General features: G+C 36.5%; 1 protein-coding gene across 2 annotated transcripts in view; it reads left to right on the top strand.

The window, feature by feature from the left end:
- LOC121429634 (guanylate cyclase soluble subunit beta-2-like) overlaps window positions 1-15,476 on the top strand; it is a 57,434-nt gene that overhangs the window by 14,509 nt on the left and 27,449 nt on the right. For both annotated transcript variants that reach the window (XM_041626773.1, XM_041626772.1), the window contains exons 2-3: window positions 2,528-2,601; window positions 13,873-13,967. In XM_041626773.1, the coding sequence (XP_041482707.1) occupies window positions 2,528-2,601; window positions 13,873-13,967 (169 nt within the window). The remainder of the gene's footprint in view (window positions 1-2,527; window positions 2,602-13,872; window positions 13,968-15,476) is intronic.

Raw genomic sequence — 15,476 nt, 5'->3', positions numbered from 1 at the left:
ATTCTTTTTTTTATTATTAAATCTTTGTTTATATTGCAATGCTGTGTGTGATACACTGTTGGAAAAAATAAAAGAAGTTCCTGCAGCAGAGTCTCGAGAACACCTGTAATCTTACCGAATTGCGTAATAATCATTCTGTAAATTCATAAAACAAGAATTTTTCTGCAATTTAACAGAACAGGTCTGTTTAAAAAGGGGAAAAGGGTGTTTTATTCAAGGAAATTTGTAAGATTCCATACATCAAATACCAATTTCCTGTAAGATTACGCAATTCGGTAAGATTACAGGTGTTCTCGAGACTCTGCTGCAGGAACTTCTTTTATTTTTTCTAACAGTGTATTCTATGTAATTTTTTGTTGTATAATTAGTTTATAAATATAACTGAATAAAAGAGAGAATGAAAATTGACAAATCACGTGTCTGTTCATAAATGTACATTGATATTTGTTCTTACATTCTAAATTATTTAGTGAAAATGGTACATGTGAGACGTTTGGAATCGTGTAGTGTGAACTTTTGCAAAATACTTTAAAACGATATCCTAAAAATGCTCGTTTAACCACCACAAAAGAAAGAGCGTACAACATAAAGGACACATCATTAGTACATGTAGTATGAATGAATAAACTTTATTGATCCTCCTTGAAAAAGTAACATATAACATGTATAACAAGATATTATGTACAATTATATGCTAACGCATATGTCGAAAACGTTTAAAAATAACAAATATCGATAATTAAAGGAATGTAATATAAAAACAAGGAAGACGAGAAGACCGTTGGAAGCCAGGCTTGTAATACGGTTCCTCAGTATTGAAACAATACGTTATTTGTTTGTTTAAAGCAAAACTTGATTCTAGCTAAACTGGTTGATAATACTAAAAAAAAATAGGTTGTACGTTACCGAATAAACCATTTATCCCATCAATTTCCCGGTAGCACTTCGTGATCAATGTGCGTGCACTGTATTCTCATATTTGATATTGTGTATATTGCCCTAATTGATTGTCAATTGGTTTTCGATTGGAAATGAGTGCCAGATTTATAAAGTCTAAAGCTTATCAAGGTTTGAAAGGTCACATCCATGATGTATTTATGGCGTTGTCACGGTATATCCTTTAGCCAAAAAATATCAGCGTTTAAGTCTTTATTTAACGAAGAGGACGTGTTATATGGAATGTAATTGAAAGTGATCACTTTGGGTAGGCAAATATACCTTTTTGAAATTTTTGCTGTGGACCATGTTGATCAACCTTCTCTAATTCTACTCCTTTTGCACGTCAACAGTGCCGTCGAGAGGAAAATATTACCCATCATTTAAAAGATTTGCTGGCACACTAAATTAAAAAGACATATACATGTATATATCTCATTTGAAACTTATTCTTTTGAAATTACAAGCAAGTCTAGAAGTTTATATCAAAACACGAGGTATAAACCCTGTTATTATTTCTTTTTCTTTAAAAGATATAACAATTTTGAAGCTGAGCGGCGTTCATTCCGATAGAAAATAATGAAAAGAAGATTGCCTGCTATAGCGACTGCAGTCGACAAAATTTTGCATGCAAGGGCATCAGCCAACGGTGTTTCACAAAATGCACATTAAAAAGAAATCATTTAATCAAGTATTCGATGAATCCAAAAAGAAATAGAAATTCACATTTCTATATATCATCAATTTCATGGTTATGAGTGGCGTTCGTGATTTGTAAGCGGCGTTATTAATATAACACTATTATGATGATTACAACTATTTGCATTGGCTCCCCTTAAGTGTTAGGTTACTTGCATTGCACTTACCTTGAAAAGATTGCATGAGTTCAGGACGAGCGCAATAAAAGTTCATCTCAATGTAACGTAACCGATATACGAAGAAAGAACATTCAATTAAGAAATTAACAAAAAAGGGGTCATCTCTTTAGGCTTGCAACTAGCTCGCGACGAGTTTTCGTCTCAAATTTGGCTAGTTGCAAGGACGTCTCTGCGACCTCTTCGCTGCGTCTCAGATATACTGTATCTCCTGAAAAAAAATAGTTTTCGAGCAGTGGCGTGATGAGCCAATAATCTTGAGGGGGCTAGATATGGCGGTGGGCAAGCGCCCCCAAGCTCCCCATCTGTACGTCAGTGTCTCCGAGGAGTCGTAAGAAAATAAAGTTGTATAACTATTTTGACTTTTATATTAACAACGCCGTGATTTTTAACTACACTGTTAAAAAAACCCTGATTTTACAGAAAAATAAAAGAAGATTTTGCAGAAAGCAATACCAGAATCATTCTTTAAATTCATGAAACAGGAATTTTTCTGCAATTTAACAGAACAGGTCTGTTAGAAAAAGGGGGAAAGAGTGTTTTATTTAAGGAAATTTGTAAGATTACACACACCAAATACAAATTTCCTGTAAGATTACGCAATCTGGTAAGATTACAGGTGTTCTCGAGACTCTGCTGCAGGAACTTCTTTTAGTTTAAGGATAAATTTTCTAACAGTGTACGACTTTCTGTTTTTCCTCATTCTCTTTCGGCAGTACGGGTTCATTAACATTTGTGTCAAGGCATTGGTTACAGAGAAATTCGGAGAGGAAGCATGGATCAAAATCAAGTAAGTTGTTCCCTTCTTCTTTCAAGGGATGTATGGCTGGCCACTCATGTCGTAATCACCCACGACTACACATCAAATATGAATGTATTTTTGTCATGAAACTAAATAAAAACTACAGTGTTTTCACTGACAATGCAAAAAGCATATAAACGCACAATTTAATTAAACTTATTATGGTGATGCTAGTCATGGAATTAAGGTACGATGTGCCCTTAATGTTTTGGACTTAGTTATATTCAAATAACCCTTATAACGGGCTTGTTATACAAGGTCTTCATTTGTTCAGGAGGTACAATTTACAGAGAGAGAGGTAGGGCGAGCATTAAATGGGGAAAAGGTATAAAAAGCAAAACTTGTGTCATATTTTTCTTTCCCCGAAATTTTGTTAGGTGACATAGCGACGTCGGTATAGGTCCCCGTTAACTTTTTGGCCTTCTCTCGGCGCTAATTCATTAACCCACCGACTGTATGGTCGAATATTTTGAAAGAGTTTGTTTACTTATCATACACTATGGAAAAAAAACACCATTATCATAAAGCAATGCTCTAAAAACTGATTGGAAATTTCTGCGACAATCCTTTAAATATAAAAGATGGTCGAACCACGAGGTGCTAGTGGCGTTCTAGAAGCTCCTTTTGTAAGGCACTTTCGACTCCATCATGTAACAGAGAGATAAGTCAACAGAATATGAGACGCTTGGGCTTTGGGGGGTATGAAGTCAATGGCGGGTTGCCGCAAATTATTAGCACATGCGGGACTAGGGCGAATTAAAATTTGGCGAGTGACGTAGGATCGTTCTATTCTCATTTTCCTCTCGCTTTTTTTCTTCTTCCTAGCGACGTCTAAATTTCTTTCCATCTTTACATGTGCCCATATCTTTTTATTATTTTCTTCTCTTAGTATTCACTTTTGCATTATGTTACTCATCCTCCACACTTCAAAAATCTTCTGACATATCTACTCATCAACATCATTACCCCCCGCCCCCTTCTCAGCTCCCATTATCTATCACCCTCTCGATCAGTCCCTCTCGTTTTCGTTCGGATTGATTCCAATACTCATTCCATCTCCATCTGAAATCGATTGTAACCCTATTTCAATGTCTTGGCCATCAGAAGAACCTTGTACATAGAAACCTAATACATAATTTGGGCAAGCTTTTATTTACTTTTCCTATTTTTATTCAATTTTTGGTTCATACCATTGCCAATTATTTCCATTCTATACCTGAATGTGTGTGTGAGGTTTTGTGTGTAGGTCTGTGTTACTATATGCTTACCGTTACTTTTCGTTCTTTCCTATCCGTTTGTATTTTGTTTATTCTCTCTCTATCTCTTTGATGAAATGATTTCTCTCTCTCTCTCTCTCACACACACACCCACACACACACCCCACACGACTGCACATATTATTTCACACACGCACACACGTCTTCTCTTTATTTTTACCCCTCTCTATGCTGCTCTTTCTCTTTCTTCTCCATCACCGCTTTACTTTTTTAAGTATTTTTGTTTTCTTTGTACCTATCCATCGTTTTAAGCCCCATACTCACACGAAGCTGGTCTCCCCCTCCCCACATACAATTTGTTCCCTTTCTTTTACTCTACTTCTTCTCCTTCTTTTCCTCCTCCTCTTCCTCCTCCCTTTTCTTCGTTTTCTATTTTCGCTTTCCTTCTTTATATTTCTTTTCATTGTCCATCTTATCTCTCCCCTTCTCACCTTTTCATCTTTCTCCCTCTTTTTCTCGCTCTTTCTTTTCTTCTCCTTTTCTCTCTTTAAACTCTGGCTATATATGCCTACTGTTATTTATTTCGAAAGACTTCTACTTTTACGTGAGAAGCGGAAATTACTCGCCACCTTTACACTGGAACAACTGCGATCTGGCCTGGATCAAATAACATGCTATTAGCAATTGAGCCTCTAAGGGTTCCATTTAAAAAAATATGTAAAACAGCAAAAAGAATAGACTCAGATTTCTTGGAAACAACTACGAATCCTACGGACAAGATACCTCTATTGTTAACGAAGATAAATGCTTTCCTCTTCATGGCTTTTCCCAAGTCTCTCGATTTTCTCATTTCCGTGCATCAATCTTTGATTTCATAACCTTTATCTTGTTAAGGGTGGATATAAGAAACGTGAGACGTAGTTCAAGGCTATTTTTATACTTGTTCTCAGCCTAGCCAACTCGTCCTCCCTTCTTCCAAAATATGTATTTACAGCAAGAACGGGAAAGTTGCAAAGGGTGAACTCGAATGGCGCCTCGAAAGACGCTTTTGAAATGACCTTTATAAACGAAATTATGTCATCCAATATGATAATACTTTAAATGTTTTTGGCAATTTAAGAAGCAATTCCTCTTGCATTTTAAACATTTCACTTTCAGGATTTTTTTTTCAATCGTAAATGATCATAACTCCCACACAATAGTGTTTCCACATGAAGTGGCTGAGACTTTTAAATTACGATAACTTCACACTTTTGATTCCTAAAATACAATTTCTTTTTTTTTCGTTGAAAAGTGGGAATATTTTTTGATGAATTGAAGGGATGGGGGAAGCACTGCCGACCTCAATTACTCTTTGTGCGGAAACGAATTATATAGAAGTAAGCAAGTGCACACGGGTATGATTATACCAGTAGATCATTGAGCTCGCGCGCTTGAATCAATTGAGCTGGTTATCCTTGGGGAACATCGTTGGACATAGGAGCAGAGATTCAATTAATGTTGACCAGTTAATTTTTCGACCAGTGACCAACGCTCCTTCAATATCCTGTCCCACTTTCTCGCCGTGCTTGGCAAGTTAGGTCATAGAAGGACATGCTGTTTGATGATATTGTTTTGTTTGACTATCTTTGTGATCATTGACAAGTATCCACACTTGGAAAACATGGCGCAGTTTGCATCTCACATATGCCACAATGGGAGTTCCTTTTGGGGTGCAAGTTCGAAGCCTAAAAAGCATTTTACACCGTTAATGATGCAGTTAGCACCATTTTACACCCATTCAGGATGCAGAGTTGCACCTTTAGGCTATAGGAAAAGTTAAAATCTACACCTATTGGATGTAAAAACTAATTAACCCCCAAATGGTGCACAGTTGCACCTTTCGGGGTGCAAACACACACAAAATGATTTTTGCACCCTTTTCACTTCGGGTGCATATTTGCACCCAACGTTGTTGCCACATTTAGAGGGTGCAAACTTGAACCATTATTTTGTGTATAACTAGGCCTACCGCTTTTCCAACATACATGTACCGATCTGGCATTTTTTTCCTCCAGGGCTCCGTTACCCCTATATCACCCCCATCTTACCCGCTTTACATGTACAGTAAAAATACTGTTTACGACGCTGTTTCTTAGTTAATTTTAAACTAGTTGTTTAACAGGTTTAACAAGTGTTTACAATTTTGAATAAACTTGCTCAATGTATTGGAGACTAAATGTTAAAATTAATCTTTATCATTTTCTTAAATCTTAAAACGCTAGTTAAACTAACCTGTACTGTAATATTCATTGAGTACACAACGATGTGTATTTTTAAACCATCGGGTTTTTTTTAAACTGTGTGGGTCTCAATTTACTTGTTTGTCTGTCAGTCCTTTCCTTTATGCATGGAAGATCAGACAGGAAACCAGCCCCTGTGTTTACTTCTTTCACCCGTCATGACGATGCTTAATAAATCACTACACGTGGCCCTTTTAACACCCAACGTTTCCCATGCGACACTTGAAGCTTCGGCCGGGTGGTGAACGCGAGTCATGGTTCGTCAATGTCCATTGTTTGGTATTCGACTAACTGTTGTCTCGCACCATTGAGATGGCCGTGTTAGTAATTGCATACATCACTTAAGATTTATAAAGAAAGAAAAACAAAACACATAGAATCGAGGAACGAGCCCAATGTTACCCTTTTTGTTAAATCAGTGTTTGAATTTACCAAAATACTAATGAGTCAATTAGGAAATGGTGAGTAGCCATATACATTATTTACCCCAAGTCTTCAGTATCCGAATTAAGTTGCGTAAGTGTTGTTTGAAAATTCGGTTTCAAATACTCGCCTTTCTTCCGTCTGCAGGAAACTGCCATGCGATCATTTGGTTACAAGTCATGACGCCGGGCGTCTTAAATAACTAATATTTCATTTAGCGTCGTCAGTAAATTTGCAATCCTCGATGAACCCATATTTGTGTCAATATACAGAGTATTCAATTTTCTTCTATAGTATTCCGAATGTGAATTCGAAGAGCAGGGGGTGTTTCACAAAGATTGGTTAACATTGGCTTGACTTTTAAAAAATCTGAGCTAGAAGGTCACACTTGTCACCTGTGTCATTGATATGTTACAAAAATGAAGCCCAGAAAAAATTGCGTTCGAAAATAATTATTTAGTGCTTCAAAAATTGAAATATAAAGTGACCGGAAACACGATCTTAATTTCATCCCATACACTTATGTGTACTATTTAGGTGTCTATAAGACGCCTATTTACAAAATCGGGGTTTGCCTTGTAGTCTTAGCTTTTCATTCTCAATAATGGTTGTTTTCAGGGTTTATTAGTTCTAATACATGCACTTGTACACATGTTTCATCTTGGTTTGAGAATTTTTTAAATCGGCTGCTCACAAAGTTAAACAATACCTTTAAATGCCTTGCTACGTGCGGTATAAAAAGGCATAACCACATTGGTCGAATCATGCCAAGAGGACGCGCACTACTGCATATGGATCGATAAGACTGCGTGTTGCATATCGCGTACGCGTCGGCATTTAAGTGTGACTCTAAGTCACGCTTAAATTTTTATGAAACACCCCCTGCTCTCTGGTATTGCTAGAAAAATCCGATGTTCATAAGACCAAGCATACACTCCTAGACAGCGTTATTACAATGAAGCCCCACCAACCTACTTCTTACTTCTGAATTATTTATATTGAATAATTTTATGGAGGGTAGCAGTGTTGGTTAGAACTGAAAGATCCGTAAAGGAGAGGCGAGCAGGATGGGGTGGGGTCCATATGATGTCTGTTATAGAGACTTGGAGAGAGCCGCCCCTCTGAACCGCCTTTGTTATACACATACTACTGTGTATAATTATAGATACGGATCATGTTTTTCTACTTGTTGGTCGAATTTTTCTTACCATAGCAAGATCCAGTTTCAACCAACGTTTGTAAAGAATTGCTAAGCACTTGGTTTGGATAATCATTTTACTCAACATTGGATGCTATGGTTACTGACATTTTTTACACTGCAGAAATTAAATTCAGAATACGTTATGGTACCAAGCATGTGTACCTAAGCTGGACTTCTTTATCATACCACGCAGACGTGTACTTGTACAACATTAATATGTCTCCTCAGCAGTGAAGAAGGTATTGACTGTCTAGTAGGCGAATAAAATTTATCATTACATAGAACATTATCAGTTTATTAAATCATCAAAAAAGCTAAGAACTGTTAACGGCACCGCCAGGAAAAAATAAATACCTACTTGAGTAAAGCTTTAACTGGCATGATAATGGTGTCTCGAAGGACTCCATAAGAAATATGATAACCTTAATGTAGCAATGTGTGGAAGTACTGATCTATTTCATCATAATTGCGAGATATGTTTCCTTTGTTGAAGTGCCTCATTCTTGTTACCACATACGTAATCGATATCTTTATTCCTGCGAGTGAAACGCGAGAAAACAAAAAGGAAACGGTTTCGTCTAATTTAGATATGAATGTATTATATAGTATGGGTGCATTCGAATCCCGGTCATTCAGGCACCAAAGTCTCTATGTAGTGTTACATTCAGGGCCCCTTTATAGCACGGGTTCTGGGGCCTGTTGCATAAAACTTTTTACCTGAGAAAACTCTGGTAAAAACTGGAAACTAAGGTTAGTCTGATTTCTGCCATTGACTTTAACATAGGGCAAAAACTCCGGTAAAAATAACCTGAGTTTTCTCAGGTAAAAGGTTTTATGCAACGGGCCCCTGGTTAAAATCACTATGAAATTAAGGTCATTTTGGTCACGAGAAATGTCACAAAAAACCCACTAAATCATTATGTTCATGTAGATCGGCTGTTCATCCAAGTCATATTGTCGAGGCTCTTTGACTTTGTTTGTATTTTCCACACCAGAAACCAATCAATAGCTCCATGATCTTTCTTTTTTTTCTCTTTTCCTACAACAGTGCAAGTTCGCCGATTCTTTTATCATTCTCAAGAGGGGTTTTTTGGGGCTCAGAATCCGTAGCAATCACAAATATCTCTGCCACAGTTTCGGAGAACTTTCATTTGGAAGTACAGAGTAAGGGGAAAGATCCACACCCAAGTTTAATTTAACCTGTCATGATAAAGGGAAAATGACTTATCTCTAATGGTTCTCCTCTAATTGAGAAATATTGACGGATTGATATCCTGCATGAATATGTTCCTTTGAGCAATTATAGACATCTTTAATATGACTCTGTATATTAACATGATGAATACAATATACAAGTCATGCACTGTTTAAAAAACCCCAGATTTTACAGAAAAACAAGATTTCGCAGATCATTCGGTAAATTCTTAATAAAGGAATCTGTCTACAATTTAACAAAAAAGGTCTGTTAAAAGAGGGAAAAGGGTGTAATTTGCAAGGTTCCACACACCAAATATCAATTCCTGTAATTTTACACTATATAATGTAAGATTACGCAATCTGGTAAGATTACAGGTGTTCTTGAGACTCTGCTGCAGGAACTTTTTAAGGATGAATTTTCTAACAGTGTGGTTGGGTTTAAAGGAATCCAAAGCCAGCCCTACTGGCAATACTTTGTCGAAATATAAACTACGCTCTCCCGAAGGATAATTTGCTACTTTATCTCGATCCCAGAGACAATATTCAAAACGGAGACAGATAATGCCTTTTGAGTTACTTTTTGTAATAAACTAAGTATCAAATACAAAACTAACAATATAATAGTATTTCAAGCTATCTGATCTGCTGTCGGGGACATGGTTTAGGGTGAATTTGTCTCTGTCTTTCTTTTCCCGAAGCCTATTGGGAACTATTTTCTTTTGGTTTTTAGTAATGAGTGCGATGACAACTCTGGCAATATCATGGCCATTATCATTATAAACCAAAACTAGCTAATTGGTTGGCCCTGTAAGACTTATAATACCCCAATTAGGGTTAACGCAAGTGTTCTTTACTGGCAAATGTGGCGTTAGAAAGTTTGGTATCATACTTTGAGGTGATCCAACGTGTATACGGACGTGACTTGCAGGCTGTCAAACAGCCGAGCATTTCCTTATTAACCCATACACAACCTAAATCGCACCTGCGCCAGGCGATATCACAGGGCCACACGCATCCACTAGGCGATGGGTTAAGGTAGAACAAGTAAGTTTTAATCATCGAGACGGTTTTACTTCTCATTTGAAGAAGTAACGTGTTCTTGAAAACCAACACCGTATTCCTGAGCGCTTCGGGTCATCAAGAGGCGCTCCTAATGAAAACAGATACTGCCTTAATACATGACCGAAATTCAGAGCAGATTGACAGAGCGAGCTATGGACATTATGGTGTGGAAATCAGGCTACTGAGATTACCTCTGTCATGGCTGTCACTGGCTGTAGTCTTTAATCCCCAGCCACTTTTAACAGTCATGAATGAAAATCAGTATATGTCGATAAATCAAAGAAAAACTTATGACTTATCATGCTTATACTGCGTATACCATATTTTCGAGAAGGTATCACCGTGTCTTCGAGATTAACGTGCTGATTCACGGATGAATCTAGTTTTGACACAAAATAATCAAATTATTCTCGGAAGCGTGTTTAATGATTTAAAAAGTCAGTTTACAGCTGTATGTAAGATTAAAATAAAAACCTGGCTGGATGATAGAACGGACGAAATAAGATGTTAGTTGTGCATGAATCAATAATCCCTCAAACATACAATTTCATCACTACAACATCATCAGGTCTCGTGAAATTTCGCACAATGTGCACCTTTTAAACCCTTTGATGTTTCTTCCATGTCATTTTACGCCATTTCGAAGCATGGTTTAAGGCGTGATTAATACGCTGACGGGACCTATTTACTCAGAATTATGACACTCTGAATATGACGTATGAGCAAACACGGTCTGGGGATCTTTTTTTTCCTTCCTCTGATTCCGCCTGGAACTAGATGCGAGACATTTTTGTTCATTTCCTCCCGAAAAGTCTGCTTAAAAGCAGCGCTTCCGTCACCGTAACGCAAAAGATTTTGGCAACGGACGTGCAGTCGGAAGGATGATAAGCTAGAACACCATAATTTCTCTCTAAATTATCGATTTGGGTAAATGGGGGAAATGAATTAGAGCCAAGTCTTTAGTGTCTAGAACTGCCGAATGAAGAAAATTTTAAGTATTCGGTTTTGGGAGTTGTATAACACGGTTTAAAGTGAGAATATCTATTTTCCGTTTAAATTGTTAATACTTATTGCGTATGAAATTTAAGTTTGATGATTTTGCTCACCAGTAAACACTATTTAGTGTTCGAAAATGTCTGATTTCCTATTTGATATTTTGTCAATTTAATGCGAAATGAAATAGTGACGTCGGATATATGTTCTATTTACATACACTGTAAAAACTGCGGTGATAAAAACTGACACCAATTGGTGTTAATAGAGGACCACACCCTGAGGTGATAAAATTACACCATAGAGATTAAACATAACACCAAAGAGTGTAAATGTAACAACAAAAGGTGTTGTAATAATACCTATAGGTGTAAAACTAGCACCACCAATTTAACACCGGTGTAAAATCTCTGGTGTGGTCCTCTATGTACACCGATTAACAACACAGTTCTTGCTGTGCATCGTACATGATCTCTTTCGAATAACCAAGGGGTTGCTGATATTTATTTCTAAGTTCGAAAGTTTTCATTGTACCTCGAATGAGATATTAGAATATAGACCTCGTGGCGAAAAAAATAACGGTTTTTGTTTTCGTAATGACCACTCATATTTCTGTCAAGTGGGTGCAGTTCTGTCAAATTTCTATTTTGTGACAAATGGAAAAAAAGATTTGATCAACTAATCTACTCAATACTTAATCTTTATTATCATTTTTTTAACGTCGGAATGTACAAAAAATCCTTGATTGCTCTTCGAGCTCCAATTGTTGAAAAATATAATGAGAGAAAAAAAAAATGCAATTCTAGCTTCAAGACGTCAGGGCAACAGGATCCTTCAGACTTCTTTCTTTTTGGCTGGGATTTACTTTGTAAAATTGTCTGGTCGGTTTCTTCTACATCACTTCCGCTATTTTTTCTTGTCCTTGTAATCCTATTTCGGGCTGGTTTATTTCAAGATGCAAATTTTATTTTTCCTTTTGTGAAGCTGTTATTTTAAAACTTGTGACCTTAACACAATGGAATTTATACAACTCCAGTGTGATCATGTATTAGAAGACACGGACGACAGAGTCATTTATGAATATGCCACTATGATAGATAGTATTGTGATACTATTTTCATATTTGTAGTGCTTTTAATATCAATGTTTCTAAGCGACCCACCAAGTTATTCATGCCAATGCGCCTTCTTAATTGATCTGACGTACAATTCGATTAGTATTCCATGTTCAATGTGACACCCAAGTATTCATAAAATTGATTCATGAGGCTTTTGCCACCAACGCCGGTGCGCACTGGTTCTTTTGCGCGGCATATATATCTTCGGTGCATATTTTATGAGTTTTTTTTTAAATTAAATTTGAAGCATAAAAAGAGAAGATGCTTCGAAGGTCCTTCTTACGAAATCTCTATCCGTTTATCAAGAAATAGCACCGTTCGGGTTTAGTTTGAACTCGGGTCCCGAGCAGCCTCTCAATTTCAGATATCATGGGAGTATTGCAAATCCCTCTGGACTTATTCTCTCAATTTTCACTCCTCCTTCCGCGGATATATGTTTCTGGGCTGTCTACAGCTATTTCTATCGGTGATTGAAAGAGAGCCGGATTGTTGTGTAACCCAAGAATGACATGCTCTTTTCTGTTATTGGGCGAAAGGGTTCCTCTCTTTTTCAGCTCGTATCTTTCGCGAATGTGCCCATATTATCAAGCCCCAAAAATGTCTTAATCTCAGGCAATGGCGGCATGCTCTTGACGCCAATGGCTGAATTAACGTGAAACAAAAGCAACATGACATTCTAAACGGTGTTACGTGTATGCTGGCTCTGCCATGACATTCCAACTCCTTGAATAATGTTTCCCATGTAATATTTGGAGTCAGCATCCAGGACTGTACTTTAGAATAAAAATATCAATCTCTTATGACATAATGGAATATGATTTGGTCGCAGTAAATACTCTTCCCCATTAGCCCTGATGGAGTCTTAAAGTTAATGTTAACGGGGCATCCAATTTCGTTGTTTTGTTTTGTGAGAGAGGAGAAAAATAAGTAAAAAGGAATGGCGAAAGTTTCAAAGAAATCTGATAAGCGATAAGAAAGTTATGGGTATTTCAAAATTGAGATCCTTAGGACTTTGTAAATTTCAAATTGGCAACTGGGGTAGTAAATTATGACAAGTGGTAGGAACAACGTTCCTATAGGCTATGTAATTAATTATCATGGATTTGTGTTCTCCCCGAAGTACCTATTCCTTTGGGGCAGTAATAAAAATATTACAAAGGTAAACATTGTTTTATGTCCTAGTGAAAGAGAAATATAATTTGAAGTACTTGTAAAACTTTTGACAAAAATATATTGGCCATTTCATGCAATGGAGTGGAAGTATAAAGCAGGTGGGATGATAAAACCTCGTATCTTAAAATGTAATTTTTTTATGACAGCTAATAATAAACTAGATGTTCGAATTAAAACATGGGTAACAACCTTCTTTTGCCTCGAAATAGTTCTTCACAGTTATCACGAGACTGTCTTCGAACAATAATACGAGACTGACACCATTGCTATTATTCAATAGAACCTAGTCTATTTTGAGCTGATCGCATTTTTTTTTATTTTGAGATTTTATCAGCCCACTAGCGATAATCCTTGTTTTACATCACCGATACGGCCAAATTGGAGCATTCATGGGTAGAGTGATTACCATTAAAAAAAATAACAACTATTCATAACTTTCATGTTGTTTATCCGAATATATTTACTCATATATACTTGTCTGAATTGTCTTTTTCCTGTAACAATGACATTTTAGTTAGGTTTGATTATTCTTTAAAATTGGAACTACGGTATTCAAGTCAGAAATTTCTTTAAAACAATTTGTTCTCATTACAGGACACTGGCTGGAGTAGATGACAGCTTCATTTCTCACACAACCTATACAGATGGGATTACGTTAAAACTAGTCAAAGCAGCTAGTGATGTTGCAGGTGAGATATAATACACACCGAGGAAGAGTGGATTGTCACTCTTTTTCCACTCCGAATAATTTATGCCTGGTTCCCGTCTTACAAAGAGTTACGATGGATCCAATCAACCACAACCATGGAAAGCCAGCAACGTCAACATCAAAAATGCATGAATGTTCAAAATATTTTCTAGATATGATGTATATTCATCGGTATTCATCGTTTTCTTGAATATTCAAAGTGCTTTTATGTTTAATAAATGACATTGTGCAAATTTCCTGTAGGAAAAAAATTATGACATTGTTGGATCTTTCATAATAGTTGTGGTTAATTGGATCAATCGTAATCTTTGTAAGATGGGGTTCATAGAACTCGCATCCGGTCGATTCTATCCCATTTAAGATAGCGCAGTCCGTCTGGGCCACGTAGCCCAACGCTTAGCAATCATCGTCCATGTAGGACATTGTTTTAATGATTAATTGCATTAACTATACAAGTACAATCAATTGTAAAAATCAATCGTACGATCAATCGCTTACCTTTGTGATACGGGATCATGGAGCTGGCTTCGTTAGTGTCACTGTGGAATTTAAGGGGAGTGAATTTGACTCTCCAATGTGAAAGGAAAAAAGGAACACAAATCATGTGAATGGCCACGTTGTTTCTTATTGTATAGTTTGTAAGCGGATCTTTAGTTTGACACTGAATTTCAAACTTTAAAGATATACCCTAAGTTATTGAATAATTATAGGAGTTTGTCTGATGCAAGTAGAAGTATTGTAGGCCCTACATTTTTATCATGTTAAAATCTAGTGGATTTCTGTGTAAGAAAGTGTCACCCACGTGTTCCATGTGTATTGTTGACCATGTGTTACATTTATGATGACAATTGGATGTCGTTATGTTATAACTCTTGTTTTCAGTTGTTTTCAGAATTGAGCTGAATAAAGTAAACAATCATTCTTTTTTTAATACTCATATGAAAACTTGCGTTCGAGATCTCTCACTCCAAAACAATAGCTAACTCCATGTTTAACAACCGGTTTTTCGCAACACGTCTTTATCAAATTGTTTACAATGAGTAAATTTAAAATAACTTATATTGCTTCTATCACATTGATCGAACAAAAACAAATCGAAAACGTAACCTTCATCTAAAAGCCTCGCCAAAAGCCCTGGAGAATTCATGTCAATCTAATTATGCTAATCGAATCTAAACAAAGGATAAAATCACCTGCATGGCTTTTGACCTCATCATTTTAACAATACCAAGACCACGCAATTAATACAATCATTTGTTTCCAGCTGTTTTGTGACATTGTTTTTCTTCTTTTGTCACAATGCAAGGGCGTTGTGCAATCTCTAAAATCAATAGTTAATCACATTAAACAGATTCGTGTCTATTCCAAAAACACCTGCCTTTTAACACTGCCATGCCTTTCGTTAATGAATATGAATCAATATATACAAATTACAATTTCATTTAAAAAATGATGTATTTTTAACCAGGAAAGGAACAATTATAATCAT

Source organism: Lytechinus variegatus, chromosome 16 (assembly GCF_018143015.1).
Source record: "Lytechinus variegatus isolate NC3 chromosome 16, Lvar_3.0, whole genome shotgun sequence".
Taxonomy (NCBI): Eukaryota; Metazoa; Echinodermata; class Echinoidea; order Temnopleuroida; family Toxopneustidae; genus Lytechinus; species Lytechinus variegatus.
Note: the sequence above shows the minus strand (reverse complement) of the source record. Positions and strands in the feature narration are given on the sequence as shown.